We start from the raw sequence: 17,840 nt of genomic DNA on the forward strand, positions 1-17,840 counted from the left end.
GGAGCCGCTTCTGTCCTGAGCTCCCCAGGTCAATGGAGATGGCAAATTATCTTTTCCCCCTATTGTGAATTTATTCCTTCTCCAAGTTTGGGAGCATGGCTCGGGGCACTCAAATGGGCCAATCTCAGGTCCAAGGAAATGAACAGCCAGTGAAGCCGGCTTGGGGGTTGGGGGGCATGGTAAAATATATGCAAGTACTTAGCTTTTGCCAAGAGCGCCGGTCTCCTCTGGTTCTGGAGGTGTGAGTAGGCTGTGCAGCTGGCTGCTTCTCCCTGAGGAAACTGTGGCCGAACACTACTACCAGCCCACTGCAGCTGTGCCTGGAATGGTGCCTGAGGGATACCAGTGATTAAGGTCTGGCAGTTCTCTCTGCTTCTGAACCGTCTCTTTCTCCCCTTGCCTCTTAGACCGTTTTCTGACTTTGCCTTTGATGTTCTGGGCTCCTAGCTTATCGTAAATAAAATCATTTCACTTGATTTTTCTCATCTTTGTTGTAAGAGGATCACTGGAAGCATCTGGCTATTGTGCCGTCTTGGCCCCGCCTCCAAGTTATATAACTTAGTTTTTGTTTTTGAAGATTCTTTTGGCTGTTCCGTATTGTTCCTTGTGTTTGGATATGAATTTTAGAATCAGCTTTTCAGTTACCACAAAGAAGCCAGCTATAAATTAATTTAGAGAGTATTGCCGACTTAACAATATTAAGTCTTCTGATCCATAAATGTGGGATGTCTTTTCATTCATTTAGGTCTTCTTTTCTTTCAACCATCTTTTATAACTTCAGTGTAGAAGGTCTAACACTTCTTTTGTTAAATATATTCCTTGGTATTTTTTCTTTTTGATGCTATTTTAAAGGGAATTATTATAGTTGTAATTTAATTAATTTTTGAATTATTTCTTGTGTTACAGAAATACAATTGCTTTTAGATAATTGATCTTGTGTCCTGCAACTTTGCTGTACTTGTTTATTCTAATAGTTTCTTAGGGGGAGTTCCATAGTATTTTCTATACATAAGATCATGTTACTTGCAGAAAGATAGTTTTACTTCTTCCTTTCCAAGCTAGGTGTTTTTTTACTTCTTTTCCTTGTCTAATTGCCTTGGCTAGAACCTTCAGTACAATGTTGAATAGACATGACAAGAGCAGACATCCTGGTCTTGTTCTTCATCGTAAGGGGGAAATATTTAGTCCTTCACCATTAACACTGATTAGTTGAGAAAATCCTATTAGCTAGAGAAAATTCTATTCCTAGTCGTTGAGTATTTTCATCATGAAAAGATGTGTGAATGCTTGTTTTTATAAAAAAATCTTATTTCAAAATATTAATATTTTAGATTATTTTCAATATTTGTAGAACATACATTACCTAAGAAGTCCTTCTAGTCAAATTGTATTTGATACATTTTTGTGATTTTAATAATTAGAAATAATATTTATTTGCTTTCTTTTTCCACATTTTCCTTCCCCTCCCCACCCTCTTTTTTTAATAGGAGTAACTTTATATATGGCTCATATTTGAGTAAAGAAGAAATTGCTTTCTCAGATCCTACTCCTGATGGAAAACTGTTTGCAACACAGTACTGTGGCACTGGTCAGTTTCTGGTATATAATTTTATTAACGGACAGAAAAGCACCTAAAACAAATTCTTGCCTACAGTGTTAGAAGACATCTACTGAAGAGAATGGATTGGTTGCTGACTTTAACCAGGATCAAGGGCCATTTTTATTACAATGAACTCAGGACTGGCAACAACCATAAGGTTGTTCCATTTTCATAAAATTGGAAACAATGCAGTAAGAGCTTATTATTGTTTTGTTTTTTAAAGAAGATATTTTATTATCTTTTACAGAAATTTATGATTGATGTATTTTATCTATAGTTATTTAGACATGTTTACATGCAGCAGATAACTGTTCATAGTGGACTGAAAACTAATGCAAGGACTATATGGTCTCAGTGATAAGTATATTTTGAAGTTCTTAAGATGGAACTATACCAGTGTAGCTTGGTACTGTATTTTTTATATTGATCTGCTGATACCAGTTATAGGTTTCAAGATTGTATTTTCACAGAGCAGAAACCAATGTTTTTGGGTTGTTACATAAGGAGGGTGCAATATTAATTTGTGAAAGACCTGAGGTATACTTTGACAGAACCCCCACAGAAAACGGACACTCCAAACAGGATGACTTCAGAATATTGAGCTTTTCCCTCCATTTAGCTCTTTCCTGTCCTTAATGACAGGTAGAAGCGGAAAGTGGTAAAGATTTGAGGCTTTCCTTCCTGGAGAGCTAGCAATGACTAGAAGTGGTAAGGGCACCCCTAAAGTTCATTATTCTTTCATTCTGGTTCCACTTTTTTTTAAATAAATGGCAACTGGGTTCACTTAGGCTGTTAACAAATCCCAGAGAGGTTTATAAAAACCTATGGAATAGTTGCAAGGTAAACATGGATTACTTGGTATCTGCTTTGTTATTCTTTAGAAATACTGCACTGAGTATATGCCCTCATTACTGGACTTCATTTTGATACTTGTCTATCCTTCATAATGCCCTCTACTTTTAAAGGGTTTATATGTTGAAAAACTGCTGTGGCCTTTTATGATCTGTATATAATGTAGAATAAAGTAATAAAATACTTGATAGCTTTTTCTACGTGATACATGTACTAAGATAATGGTGTGGAAAGTATGTGTTGTCATTTGTGCTTTTTTAGGGAGCTCCTTAGGTTTGACACCTTGAAATATGATTATAGCACTGGTTTCTTGATAGTTTTCACCAGCTTTGTTTTAGGTAATTGAGTAGATTAATTTACTAAGAAGTGAATACAGGAGAATTAGGTTGGAAGGGCTGGGTGGGGAAGGATGAGCTCACAATCATTTAAGAATCTCAAAAAAGAGTAACTGAGATGGCATGGTGCAAAGTAAGAGAACCAGAAGAGAGTGGTTAGAAACCAAAGGAAGAATTCTAAGAACAAAAGAATGCTCAACACTGTCACACCACAACTGAAGACTAAAGAGATTCCAAGTGACGTTAGAAAAAGAGCAGTTTCTACAGAGTGGTAGAGGCAGCAGCAGACACAGTGAGTATACACTAATGACTACAGTCAAACTTCAAAAGAGGTTGCTTATATAATTGCTGATTATATAAAGGTGTCTATACATTTTTTGTCAGCTGTCCTCAAAGAGTTGTTAGTTTATTTAAAAAATGTCTAGTATATATAGATGTTATAGGGACCACAGGTGTAGACAGGAACCATGAGATTTTATGGGGAATTCAATGAATTCAGTGATGATTAAAACAGAGATGGCCCTGTCTGCATGGACATATAGTGGTTTTAGTTTATTTTGCAATAGTTTTAAAAATATTTTATTTTGCAAGTTCATAATATGTAAGAGTGAACTTGGTGTATCTACTAAAAGCATGACTATTGTAAGGACAGTCTGTTACTATAGCAGACATGCTGTGGTATTTTGTTTTTGCCTACACGCTATGATTGCCAACCTTCTGGATAGGAACACAGCCATATTCTTGCCTAGCATATCCCACCAAGGATTAAGATTGCTGAGGTGATTCTTACACACACATCTACTCATTCTCATGGCTCCTGGGCCTTCTGACAGAAAAAAGGAAAGTTCTGTCTTATAAGAACCCCTAACCCTCCCACCCATCCCACCCCCAATAAAAACAAAGTACATTGTATTCTTTATAGAATGGAGAGGTGGTCAGAAAACCACTTACTGCTGTTGTTTTTCTCTCCATCTGTTGTCGGTCACTGAAGTAAATTGTCAGTACTTGACAGTTAAGAGCACAGTGAATTTATTGTGTGAATGGCTGTTTTGTCTATCTCAGAGGCCTTTCCTGAAATTGTCTTTAGTGATGGGTATCTTAGTGAAGCCATGATTTCAGTGTTACACAGTGTTCTTCTGGACCCAGTGGAAGCTGTAGGGCCGGTTTCCATGACTAAAGAGAGAGTGGAGGATTGTTGGTTCCCTGGATGTTGCTCAGGTCTAGGAATGGACAGTAGTCATATTTTCACGGCTATTATTAGTCAAAAAAAAAAAAAAAAAAAAAAAAAAATTTTTTTTTTTTTTTTCTAGTCTCTAGTCTTTCTAAGACAGCTGCTTTGGAATATATAGAGGAACACTGGCAGTCTCTTCTTTCCCCAGAATTGGTCATCATACATACAACTGTTTATTATCCCTCCTGAGGTAAAGGCCACGACCTCTGCCCTAGAAGCATGTTTTCATGGGGTCTATGTCGATTTCTGTTATCACTCTACATAATAGAACTGAGAGGCATTTTTCTGAGATAACAGTTATTTCTACACAAAAGTTGGTAAAATTGGTAGAGTTCAGAAATAAATGAGAAATTAACACCTTGTATCATAAAGTTCTGTGTCTTGACAAAGGCACCAAAGTGAGTGAGTTGCCATCTATAAAATATTGAGGATGTACTAATGAATATTGTTCATATCTCTTTAATCATTTCTGGGTCTGTCATCCATAATTATGTGGAAATCTGAAAATAGGCATGCTCTGTAGATATTTTGTGTGTATTTCCTTTGTATAAGCTACAGATTTGCATTCAACAAGTATTTAGCACTTCCTTGGACTGTTACACCAAGTTGATAATACCCTTCGATATAATATACCCTTGACACATGGCCAGAGTCAGGGAGCTCGTTCTATTTTTTTTTACCACACTGGAAAGTTAAAGAAAATGAACTTTTTTGTGTGCGTGTGGGAGGGAATTTTAATACATTCACCAAATTAAATGAAAAGACAATAACATACTGTAGACACAACTTTTAAGACAATTTAAAATCATAAACAAAATGTGAGGTAGACTGACTAGTGAAATTCACCAGATTTTGGTTCAGAAAATTTTACAGTAATAAAGTAACACAGGTGCCCCATTTTCTAAAAACCACAAAAAGCAATTGCATAAATTACAGCCAGAAAAACTTCAATACAGTAGTTCTCATTCTAATGTTTAGTTTACATTCAGTATTAACCTGTGTGAACTGTCATACATGCCAAGATTCAACAGGTCTGTAGGTAAATTATGCTGGCCTATTTAATACATTCATACCACATCAATGTTCTAAGGGATGGCAAGGCTTAAAGCTGAACACACCAAGATGTATATTAACAAATCATGGTGTCCTGTACTTGTGCAATTTTATCCTTAAGGGAAAAGGATCGAACATTCTCTGAAGAATTAAACTGATAAGGTGATTTTAAAAGATCCAAGCCTTAGTAAGATAGAACTTGAGAAGAATAGGCAGGCCATTTTGACTTTCTCCATCTTTGGGCTGATGGTCTGATTTTGGCTTTTATTCTGGCATTTCTCTTCCACAGAGTTAAATAGTACTTAAAATCCAAATGATTATGATCTCTTCAGACTGCAGCCCTAACTAATGTGGAGTACTTGCATGTAAAATAACTACTTTGAAAATATTCTTTAGACTATGAAGTCATAAAGCCAGAAGAAACCCTGAGAGGCCATCTGCCCCCGGTAAAACTGTTTTAGAATTATTTCAAGTATTTTATTTGCCCTATATAGTAAAAGTTATTGGAATATTGCACGAATAATGGATTACTTGATATGGTCCGCATAGGCCCTTCCAACAAAACAGGAACAATTGAAATTGAAACGCATTCATATCTAAACCAACTTGCTTCAAAACGTACCTCTTTGCCAAAAATTCTGCTGTTCTAAAATTAAGGAGTATTTTTAAAGCGTATATATAAGGCAGGTCTTCTTTGAAGGATAATCATAAATGGAGTTGAAAGGAATTGTTCATTTCAAAATACATTTAAAGCATCATAATTGGCTATACTAAAACCAAGAGATCTGCAAGCCATTTTCAGTCTTTTCACTAGCTGTAAACTCCTTACCACAAGATAATAAAGCTGGTTAATTAACACTATTTGTTCTAAGTAAATGCAGGCTTAGTAGGGCCTTCTCAGTAGTTGCAGGTCATGAACAAGACGCAGATTCAAGTAAAAATAACCATTTTAAGAAAGGATAAAGTGGGGCTAATGAAAAAGATCCCAGAGGGTTGTTATAACGAGAACTGAAGTAAATTTAAGAGTAAACATCCAGTAGACTGTTTGTTCTAGAATATTTTTTAAATCTGTTTGTGATTGAACTATACAGTGAGAATGCTGTAGGAATGTATGTTTTCCACTGTTGACACTGGACAAATTACCAGTTGCTGATTCTGACTCATATCAACCCCATGTGTGTCAAGAGTAGAACTGTGCCTCATAGGGTTTTCAGTGGCTGAGTTTTTGGAAGTATATTGCCAGGCCTTTTCTTCTGAGGCTGCTCTAGGTAGACTCGAACCTGTAACCTCAGTTAGCAGCCATGCACATCAACTGTTTGCACCACCCATGGATCCACTGGGCAAATAAAACCCAGCTGCCAGTTCCAGTTCATGGCTATCCCAGGTGTGTCAGAGTAGAACTGTGCTCCGTACAGTTTTCAACGGCAGCTTTTTGGGAAGCAGATCAAGAAACCTTTCTTCTGAGGCGCCTCTGCGTGGACTTGGGCTGCCAGAGTTTTAGTTAGCAGCCAAAGGTTAACTCTGCACCACTCGAGGGGTCCACTGGACAAAGAGCCCCTCTGTTAACATTGGCGGTTCAGTGGTAGAATTCCTGCCTTCTATGCAGAAGACCCAGGTTCAGTTCCCAGCCAGCGCACCTCATGCCCGTCTGTCAGTTGAGGCTTTCATGTTGCTATGATGCTCACAAGGTTTCAGTGTAACTTCCAGACTAAGACAGATGAGGAAGAAGGGCCTGGCGATCTACTTCTGAACATCACCCAGTGAAAAGCCTACGGATCACAGTGGTCCAGTCTGCAACCGATCATGGGGATTGCGAAGGATAGAGCAGTGTTTAGTTCCATTGTGCACGGGGTTGCCGTTCAGTCGGGGGCTGATTCAGCAGCAGCTGAGAACAATTTTAATGAGTTAAAAAGGCTAGTGGATTAAGTAAAAACAGCTCTCTCCTTTTTATGGCCCTATTTCCTGGTTCCCATTTCAGCAATTTCTGTGTTCCTTTTAGTATAAGGCAGCTAATACTCAGTGTACCTTTTAAAGGAAGCTTTGCGTGAGTCCTTGAGAGGAAACAAAGTAGTTCCACTCCACATAAAACCCCAACCTGACAGTCCTGTTTGCTAGTTAGTTGCTGCAGGTAACTTCGGACATTTCTCAGTTGGCTCAGCTACTTGGTAATCAGGTTCTAGTCCACATTCCAGTAGACATGGTGTGCCAAAATTGGAAACATTTTAAAAGACGAGGAAAAGCAAAGGTATTAAACTAGGGCAAGCTGCATAAACGCACATGAGGCCTGCTCTGCATTTACTGATGTTTGTTCAGTTTAAATAGTAAACTTTTAACTCCTGTGGAAATTTTGCCCAAAGTTTCAATACATATAAGATTATAAATCTTAAACTAACACTGCACAGAGAAAGACAAAGCTACTTCATTTAAATACAAATATCTTCTACATTCTATCATTTCAGACCCCTGAGTAATACTGTACCAAGGTACAGATCTGAAGAGTAACTGAGGATTCAAACCTCAAATGTTAATCTTCGATTAATTCCACACCAGCGGTGTGAGTCTCCTGTAACACATTCAGGCTAGCTAACTCTGAAAGTCAGTTTTCCCCCAACAGTGTAGTAGAAAAAACAATGCAAATGCCATCTTAATTCTCCAAAGTCTACCTCTTCAGGATCCTGTGGGCAGACCACGTCCTAAGTAACTGCGTAACTGCCTTGGGTGGAGTTTGCCTGAATTCAAGGTCCTGTAATTGGAACTGAAGGAGAGTGATGCCCCAAAGACCTGGGTCAGACTGGGGGGTTCTTTGGAGAATAGACAAATATGTTGCACTTTGCTCCACAGTGATTGTACTTTAAAGAAAAAAAAATCCCAAATAATTGTTTCTGCCCCACCCCACCTAGGCATCCCTTTGCTCTTTTGTTCTCCTCGAGAAAGCTCATACATGTCGTCCAGTAAGAAAGTAGAGAGGCTTGTCATCACTGCTGTTAGCAGTCTGAAACTCGTCCCGGAGGCGGAACTGCCACTCGTCTTCTAGCTCCAAGCGGACAATTGTTTGGCGTAAGGAGCTTCTGTCTTGGCAGATGACACACAGGGTAGCACCTTCAGAAAAAAAGTCAGAAAGATATCTTTTATTGACATTATTAGATTGAGAATGAAATCAAACAACTTTACCACCACTCTTTGATTATATCACCTATGCTAACACATGTGAACCAACATGTAGGTAAATAATCTTTCAAAATTGTTAATTTTATTATTTGAGTAAGTAGTATTACAGATTTAAAAGTTTAAAAAAGTGTAAAGTGAAAAATCTCCCAGCCGCACAGCCACTCCCCCATGGCACCACCATTATGTTTCGTGTATGTCCCTCTTGGCCAGGGTTTCTCAACCTTGGCACTACTGGACTGATCATTCTTCGCTGGGGCGGGGCTGGCGGGGGGTTCTGTCCTGTGCCTCGTAGGATGTTTAGCAGCATCTCTGGCTTCTACTCACTGGGTGCTAGTAGCCCCCAGTTTCGTCAACAAAAATGTGTCCAGACATTGCAAAATGTCCTCAGGGGGCAAAACTGCCCCTGGTTGAGAACCACTGCTCCAGAGGTGCTTTATACACATAGAAGTAAATATACAATTTCCCCTCTTCTCATAAAAATGGTAGCATGCTGTACACAATATTCTGAACTTCCTTTTTTCCACTGACATTGAAGGTCATCTTGTGAAGATTATTTGTGATGCTTAATCTGCAGTTTGTTCTTAGGCAAATCTAACTGTGCATACCTATTGAAGCAACTTCATCATTTGCACCATAATCTTAACTAAAGGCTTATGTCCCTTGTACAAATGTGATGTAGTTGATTTCTGACTGAGGCAATATGTTATAGAATATATAGTTGTATAGGTAGACTTATTAACTTGATTTTTATTCAAACTAGAATATATGAGAAGCATTACATGATTCTCTTCTTAATAGTGGCAGAAGCCTATTTAAAATGGTCACAAATCTGGCTATTCATCTGCATTTGCAGTCTTAGGATAACAATGACTTGATCCTTTTTTTTTTTTAAGTTAAAAAAATCAGCGGCCCTGGCTTAAAAGAAGGTATTGAATTTATTGGCAAAAATTAATGTTAAAGTAATTGTTATATCTTTCATCTCCATATTTTGTCCAGTGGGAACCAAGAGCATTCACAAGTTAGATTCTATAGTTAATTTACCTTTTAGAAACTTAAATTTCTTAAGAAGATCAGCACCTACGAAAGAGTCACAGAGGTACAAGAGGAGTCCACTGAAAGACACCCCTTCACAACTGACATTGCTGGAGTGGGGTCTGGAGCTAACGTAGCATACGGCCACCTGAAATCAGCAAGCAGAAATAGCATTTTCATTTCACAAGCAACCATAACATCTGCACTTCAGCTGAATGAGCCAGTTACCTTCCTTTTTAATTTATCTATTTCAGGGTAAGGTAAAGGAGATGATTTTCTTAAGTGTTACATGACATTGGCTGGTTGTTTACTCAAGCATTGTACCTCTTATTTAGTGTGCCAACTTATAATTTGTTAATGAGAGAAATTAGAAACAAGCCCCTTCACCTGAGTCTTTAAAAAAAAACAAAAAACAAAACTGCCTTCCACAAAAAGGCATACTTAAGATAAATGCTTAGATCATCATTTTTAATCACCTTTTCATTTAGATATACTTAAAATTTTCAACTGGATAGAAGCTCAAAACAGTGCATGACTAAATTTTTAGCTCTAAATGGCTTCTGTGTACAGAAGGTAACTTCACGAAAATTACAAGGAAGTGAACAAAATAGTTGGGAGACCTTGAGAGTTAGAATATGGGCCAGACTGCCTGTGCGCAAACACTGGTTCCTCCATTTAGTGGCTGTATGACACTGAGCAGTGTACTTCATTTCACTATACCTCAGTTTCCTCATCTGTAGAGACAACATTCACAGTTTCACGGGCCTGTTTTGTGAATTAAATAATTTAGTGTAAAGCAGTTATAAGCATTCACTAAGTATTGGCTGCTGTTAGTACTGGTATTGAGATTGTGTGGTCTAAAAAAAAAAAAAAATTTTTTTTTTTTTTTTTTAATATCAAGAGCCCTGGCCTCGGCTAGGGGTGTTGAGAAACCTGGGTTAGACACGTATGTAACTTACATATATACCATAAATGGTATTATTATATCTGATAGTTTCTTAAAATTCCTTCTACCTCTAAAATTCTACAATTCATGGTCCAGCCCACAGTGTAGACTATTGAAAATAAAAATGAGAATGTAAAATGCTTATGCTGTTGGATTTTAAAAATGAGGTTCCAAAATTAAATATAGTTGGATTTCGTTGTTAAAAAGGTATGTGTGCGGGTGTTGATACATGTAAAGAAAAAGGTGGAAGCAATGTAGTATACCAGTGTAGCACCTCCTGTTACAAAGGATCTGATTTTCTTTTTTATACCTTTTCTTTATTTTTGAAAATCCTTTACAAGGAAAATATATAACTTCACTGAATAGAATAAAATAAAATAGAATTAAAAACAAGACAAAACTCATAATCCTAACGGAAAGCTTAGTGGCAAAAGCAACTGGCAATTTAAAAAAAAAAAAAATCCTAAACTGGTGAAGAACTGGACAGAAAGAAGCAGGGGATAAAGAATGAGAAATAAGGAAATGGTGGAAAAGAAGAGGGGAAAGTGACAGCTATAGGTCTCAAATGTAATTCTGTACCATTTAGCATCATTGAGCTCTTAATGTGCCTGAAACATAAGACATTGTGTACCCTTGAAGCAGTCACAGTCTTGTGGAGAAACATCATCACATAGTTACAGTCTGATAAATGTTCTGAGAGGTAGGAGCTACGACAGGCCATTAAGGTAGGTTTCTCAGAGGAGCAGACATCTGAGCTAAGCTATGAGTGTACACTGGCTGGTTTTTTAGAAGTGAAATAGGTCTGAAAGGGACAATTGAAATCAATTTTGCATGAGGCTTTGCATAGGGAGTATGTCACAGGCTCCTTTTTGTCACCATGTTAAGCTTTCCAACAGGAGCTAAAATGGGACAGAAATGGATGGAAGCTGGTACAGTCCTTCCCCTCTTACCTCGGGTCCAATGTTCAGGTAGCAGTCAATGGCCAACACAGGACTCTTGAAGTTACGGATGGCTTTGGGGAAGAGTTTGTATGAGGCATGCTGAAGGAACTTCTCCAGGAGAAACTGTGCAGGAGCTGCCAGTAGAGTGTGTTCGCTGTCTGGAGCGCAGACATACTGAAGGGGCAAGATGGGTGCTATGGTCTCTGATACCTGGAATCAGAGCCGAGATTATCACTGGAAAACCTGTCACTGGATGAAACAGGCAAGGCAGCGTCGCACTTCATCCTAACAAAACAGTGTCAGATGCTGGCTTCAGATGTAAGTCTGCCATTTTTGGGTCCTGAGAATTTCTTTTTTTTCTTGGGCATAGTAAAATAGGATTTAATATAAGTTATACACAGCAAGAGCAGGAGAAAATGGAAAAGTAGGCTTCTTTGCAAGTTACTGCATTTAGCAAGTACATTGTGAGGTCCAACAGGAAACCTTTCACCATGCTGATGAGTGTATGGGTTAAATCCTATCCTATCACAACTAAAAAAGGGGGAAAGAAGTTTCTAAACTCCATTGGCTAGTCCACAAGTTGTAAATGATGAGATAGCCTTTAAAGAGAGAGGGGTAGGCCGATGGAATTCATTCTTAACAAATTTTGATCTGCATTATTCTCTAAAAAAATCTGGCAAAGGACCCAAGCAAACATCTTGATTTACATTTTCTGTCATGTATTACATTTAAAGATTGTAAAAATGTAAAGTTTACCATCTTGAAACTAAAGCGTTGATGGAGTTAAGCCTTAAATCTAAAGCAACTAGCGAAGGAAATGGGACTTTGCAAATCTGCCAGTAATAAACAACTCCTTTGTCTTGCTTCACTTTCCAGTCAAGTGGAAAGCACGTAATACAACAAGAACTAAAACACCTAATAAACAAAGATATTAATAAGAAATCATTGTGCTCATTTTCAACAGTAGAACCAAGCTTGTAAAGCTTACCATGATCTTTGGTTTTATGACAAAGTCCCTTTGCCCTCCAACTTGGACGTGTTTCTTCATGAGACTGAAGTTATTAAAACGGCAGATCAGCAGGCCACTACTGTTTGTTCTCAAGTTAAAGTCAACATCTTCACAGAAGTACCTAAATGATATAACAATAGGTTTCTTTGGCTGCCTGTCACATCTCAACCGTAATAATTACACACAGAGAATGGTGTGGCAGATGTTACGAGATGGAAGTGATTTTTCTCTAGTCCAATTAAACATACCACTAGCATGTCTTCAACCTTGCCTTCTTTGAGCTGGGCCACTTAACACAGACCCGGGAAAACCCCCAAGTTGGGCGTTACATCCATTAAGGAAAGGAGGAAGTTAGGTGATTTTTGTCCCAGATATTCTTAATTCCACAGGGTTTTAGGCATTCTAGAACTGAAATAGGACTGCACATCCTAAATACTCTTGCAGGAAAGGGGTAGGGAGGTGCTCCCAGTTTTAAAATCCAGGCTTCCAACAGGATAAAGCACCTGCCAGATTTAAAAGGAAGTGAAAGCAGCTGCTATACTAATAGCTATGGTTGGGAGCTGACTTAGGGGCTTGACCATCCCTGGTACCTTCCTTGGCCCTCTCAGATTTTCCAGGAACTTGGATGTAATTTATCCTCGAGACAAGGCCAGGACAGCTTGCTTATCCCACCTGCTGGCTTTTCCCTGTAGGATCCAGATCTCTGGGTCTACTTACACTTGGGGAAATGGACTTCTGAGGGTGGGACGTGGGTTTAGTCTTGCATGTTTATGTGTCTACACATTGATTTGTGTTGATTCAACAGTTTTTGTGCCTGTTTTAGTTCTTGTTGAATAATGAGATGGTTAAATACGTTTTCTAAGCATGTTACTTTGTGACCCCCTATTCTTAAAGGTCTAGGTCAGTTTGAAGGGTGATGAAGGGATGCTTTCGCGCTTGTGATTCCCCCCTTTTTCCTTGTCCATATAAAGAATTTCTTAGCTTTTCAATTAAAGACACATAGAAGTAACACTGCACACGCTAGAGATGAACAGAAATAATGAGAAACAATGCCAAGGTTGTTTCACATTAGAAGAGACAAAGTGTACCTCCCGCACAGGCTTTAACTCTCTTGAAAAGAAAGTCTGTCAATTTGACAGTATGAACAAATGGGACCCATACCTTTTTCGTTTTGATACTTAGTACAGTCAAAGGCTAAGATGTGACTGAATAAAATCAGTGGATACCAGAATTACTTGTGTCCATTAGGTAGGACTTACCTGTTGAAGTCATACTGCACATTCTGGGTCAAGTCTATGTTGAGGAGAATGAAGTCATGCACATGGCACCTAGAGAAGGGAGCCTTTAGGCTCTGAGAATTCAGCTTGCTGCTCCACTTCTGTATGCCCAGTATTGCGTAGTGGGAGATTTTTGGTGTGGCTTCAATATGCTGCAAAACACTCTTCAAGGACACATTCTTACTGGAAACTCCTGTTTCCATGGACGGGCTGTGAAAGAGAAAGTTAGGTTATGTAAGATGTCAATAAATATTACTGAAGAGAGAAGTGTTTAGGAAGGGCCAACACTGCTACTTTCAGTGTACAGTACTAATATCTGTAAAAGACATAAGCTGATTTCTCTGTACCGGCCTGAAATGGACATGTATGTCAAGTCCAGTTTTCACTGCTGCCTGTCACTGCAAACTTAAGGAAGGTACCTTTTAGGGCTGGGGCTTATCAACTTAAGGCAGAACAAGAAATCCAGCCCATGTTTCAAAGTGAATAATGAACTTGGAGTTACCGAAGAGAGGACAGAAGTACAGAAGTATATGCCCTGGTTCTGGGAATTATGGTATAATAAAGAATATTTGAAACTTCACCAGCTTCAAATCCACAGTAGAAACGAGGACACAAAATCACACTAGGGGCCTGGATATCATCTGGCACAGCATTCCAATTGGGGGTGCCGCTGACATTTTGAGGGCCATTCTTCATTGTGTAGGAATTTACCATGTTTAGCATTCCCTGGTTCCCAGGGGCTCTCCCCCCAGCCCCTAGCATTGTGACATCCCCAAATGCCTCCTAGGAGGGCAGCGCTGTCCCAGGATGAGAGCCTCTGATTCTGGCCCAACCATAATTTTACAGGTGATGGAACTGAGACAGACATGAACTGACTTTCCCTTTTCACTCAGACAGTTAAGACGCAGGGCAGGAGGCTAGAACAGGTCTCCTGATTGAGATGTCAGTGCTTTTTCCAAATAAGCCAGTGTCTTTAGGTAAACGTTTCTATAGCTAACCAAAACCATGATGCAGAAATGGTCCAGGGGATCTGAAGTTATACTGAATGTCTGAACAATTCCTAAGGCACCAGAAAATGTACTAGTAAGGGTGGTCCCATGGAAGACTGGTACCCTCTGGAAAGCTATACTTAGCTGGAGCTAAGAGAAGTATCTTTTTCTCTACAGCATTGAGTCATATCTCCCCCAGAACTGCTCTGGAAGTACCACTACCTTGTCTGCTCTTGAACACTATGAATATTCCATAGGACACAGGAATCATCCATCACAACGATGAAAGGCCAGACACACTGGCGTTTAACTCCCAGCTCTTCGAGGCGGTTCCGCTCCAGTTCCAGGTTGTGATAGGACAGCTCCTTGATGAGGAACCTGGCGGCACCTGGAAGGCAACAGGACCATGGCCCCAGGTTTGGCCCAGGCTCCACCAACAGCCCACATTCTCTCCAGAGGCAAGTGAGTCGTGGAGATCACACTGCAGGAGTCAACTGAAGGCTTAGAGCTGTGGCTCTCAAACCTCAGTGCAGATAAGGATCACTGGGGACATGTGTTTAAATGTGAATTTCTGGAGCCAATCACCAGAGATTCAACTGAGAAAGTCTGGTGAGGGGCCAGAAACCAGAGATGTCTTTGATGATGCAGGGAGTACTGCAAGAATCCAGTTTCCCTGATACAACAAAGGATACCACACACAGGAAAAGCATATTACTGCTTTGTTGCTTAAAGCTGTGACAAGAGGCTCTCTCAGTCCTGGAGGCAGTCACTCACATGTCCTGCATTTGGGAGTGGATGGGGCTAAGTGGGTATGCCATCTCCACTGATCCTTCCTCTGCTTTACCAAAAACCAAACCCACTGCCATTGAGTTGATTCTGACTCATAGCAACCCTATAGGACAGAGTAGACCTGCCCGATTGAGTTTCCAAGGAGTGCCTAGTGGATTCGAACTGCTGACCTCTTGGTTAGCAGCTGTAGCATTTAACCACTATGCCACCAGGGTTTCCTCCTTTGCTTTAGACTTTAGGAAATTGGCAGTAGTGTCTTCTCTGGAAAAGATTCTAGAAACTGGCTCCCTTTACCTAGATCTGCTTTTTGCAAGGTCCAGTATGGTATAAGAGCACAGACTGGATCCAGGCTGCCTAAGCAAGTAATGTCCCTGTGCCTTGGCTTCCCCATCTGGCAGGAGTTGATAACAATCATCTGTCTTATAGGGCTGTTGCTTAAAGTGCTCAGAACAGTGACTAGCACACAGTAAGCACTCAATAAGTGTTAGCAATCTTTAAGACGACCACATATTAGCCAAATTTTAGGAATGGGCCACCCTAAAATGAAACAAAATGGAGATGATAATGAAGAGGCTAAAAAGAGCTATTGAGTCTATGCAGGAGCCAGGAAAACAGTCTCAATAAATCAAGGGTAATATTTAGACTTAGGAAAACCCAAGAGTACATGTGTTATAGTTTGCATTTATCTCATTGGCTGCATATATGTTGGCTTTACTCTCCCTAAATTATTGCAACAATGACAAAACTAGCACTAGACAAATTTGGTCAAATCTAGGATGAAGAAACTTCCTCTTATTGGTCATAAAGAGGGCCCAAAGTCCATCAAATGAGGAAAAGACAGTCTTTTTTTAACACACAGTGCTTGCAAGACTGAATGTCCGTCTGCAAAAAAATGAAACGGGACCCATATCTCACACCATACACAAAAACTAACTCAAAATGGATCAAAGACCTAAATATAAAGCCAAAAACTATAAAGTTTATAGAAGAAAAAACACAAAGCTAGAGGCCCTAATACATGGCATTAACAGGATACAAACCATAACCAACAACACACAAGCTCCAGAAGATAAGCTAGATAACTGCGATCTTCTAAAAATTAAACACTGAAGTTCATCAGAAGACTTCACCAAAAGAGTAGAAAGAGAACTTACAGACTGGGAAAAACTTTTGGCTATTACAAATCAGACAAAGGTCTGATCTCTAAAATTTACAAGAAAATCCAACACGTCTACAACAAAAAATAATCCAGTTAAAAAATGGGCAAAGGAAATGAACAGACCCTTCACCAAAGAAGACATTCAAGAGGCCAACAGACACATGAGGAAATGCTCGTGATTACTAGCCATTAGGGAAATGCAAATTAAAACTGCAATGAGATACCATCTCACCCCGGCATTACTGGCACAAATAAAAAAAAAAAAAAAACAGAAAATAACACATGTTGGAGAGGCTTGAGGGAGACTGGAACTCTTAAGCACCACTGGTGGGAATGCAAAGTGATACAACCATTTTGGAAAAATGATATGGCACTTCCTTTGAAAGCTAGAAATAGAAATACCATATGATCCAGTAATCCCACTCCTAGGAATATATCCTAGAGAAATAAGAGCCGTCAGATGAATAGACATATGCACACCCATGTTCATTGCAGCAGTGTTCACAATAGCAAAACGATGGAAACAACCTAGATGCCCATCAACAGATGACTGGATAAACTATGTACATACACACAATGGAGTCCTATGCAACAATAAAGAAGAACGATGCATCTGTGAAGCGTCTCCTAACATGGATGAATCTGGAGGGCATTATGCTGAGTGAAATACATCGATCCCCAAAAGACAAATACTGTATGAGACCACTATTGTAAAAACACATGGAAAGGTTTACACAAAGAAACAAGCTTTGATGGTTACGAGGGAAGGGAGGCGTAGGGATGGAAAAACACTATTAAATAGACAATAGATAAGTGGTAATTTTGAAGGGTAACACAGTACAGCTTGTATAAGGCAAGGTCATGGTAGCTCCGTAGACATATCCAGACTCCCTGAGGGACCGAATTGCTGGGCTGAGGACTGTGGGGACCATGGTCTCGCAGAACATCTAGCTCAATTGGCATAACATAGCTTATAAAGAAAATGTTCTGTATTCTACTTTGGTGAGTAGTGTCTGCAGTCTTAAAAGCCTATGATTGGCCATCTAAGATACAACAAGGGAGAATGAAGAAAACTGAAGACACAAGGGAAAGATTAGTCCAAAGGACTAATAGACCACATCTACCACAGCCTCCACCAGACTGAGTCTAGCACAACTAGATGGTGCCTGGCTACCACCACTGACTGTTCTGACAGGATAGAGGGTCCCAGACAGAGCTGGAGAAAAATGTAGAACAAAATTCTAATTCACAAAAAAAAAAGACCAGACTTACTGGTCTGACAGAGACTGGAGAAACCCCGAGAGTATGGCTCCCCGATACCCTTTTAGCTCAGTAATGAAGTCACTCGAGGTTCACCCTTCAGCCAAAGATTAGGCAGGCCCAATAAAACAAAACAAGGCTAACGGGGCATACCAGCCCAGGGGCAAGGACTAGAAGGCAGGAGGGGACAGGAAAGCTA

The 17,840-nt window shown here is 39.5% G+C and overlaps 2 protein-coding genes across 8 annotated transcripts in view; one reads left to right on the forward strand and one right to left on the reverse strand.

Annotated features, from left to right (window-relative positions):
* Nucleotides 1–16,660, forward strand: part of ESCO1 (establishment of sister chromatid cohesion N-acetyltransferase 1) — a 133,906-nt gene extending 117,246 nt beyond the window's left edge. For all 7 annotated transcript variants that reach the window (XM_064294656.1, XM_064294657.1, XM_064294660.1 and 4 more), the window contains one exon: nucleotides 1,488–16,660. In XM_064294656.1, coding sequence (XP_064150726.1) covers nucleotides 1,488–1,635 — 148 coding nt within the window. In that variant the 3' untranslated portion in view covers nucleotides 1,636–16,660. The remainder of the gene's footprint in view (nucleotides 1–1,487) is intronic.
* The window catches only part of GREB1L (GREB1 like retinoic acid receptor coactivator), a 161,275-nt gene continuing 151,441 nt past the window's right edge, over nucleotides 8,007–17,840 (reverse strand). The window contains exons 27-32 of the mRNA XM_064294664.1: nucleotides 14,656–14,821; nucleotides 13,427–13,654; nucleotides 12,147–12,288; nucleotides 11,168–11,368; nucleotides 9,281–9,419; nucleotides 8,007–8,170 (exon numbers count right to left, since the gene is read on the reverse strand). Coding sequence (XP_064150734.1) covers nucleotides 8,007–8,170; nucleotides 9,281–9,419; nucleotides 11,168–11,368; nucleotides 12,147–12,288; nucleotides 13,427–13,654; nucleotides 14,656–14,821 — 1,040 coding nt within the window. The remainder of the gene's footprint in view (nucleotides 8,171–9,280; nucleotides 9,420–11,167; nucleotides 11,369–12,146; nucleotides 12,289–13,426; nucleotides 13,655–14,655; nucleotides 14,822–17,840) is intronic.

The sequence above is a fragment of the Loxodonta africana genome, chromosome 11 (assembly GCF_030014295.1).
Source record: "Loxodonta africana isolate mLoxAfr1 chromosome 11, mLoxAfr1.hap2, whole genome shotgun sequence".
NCBI classification, from domain to species: domain Eukaryota; kingdom Metazoa; phylum Chordata; class Mammalia; order Proboscidea; family Elephantidae; genus Loxodonta; species Loxodonta africana.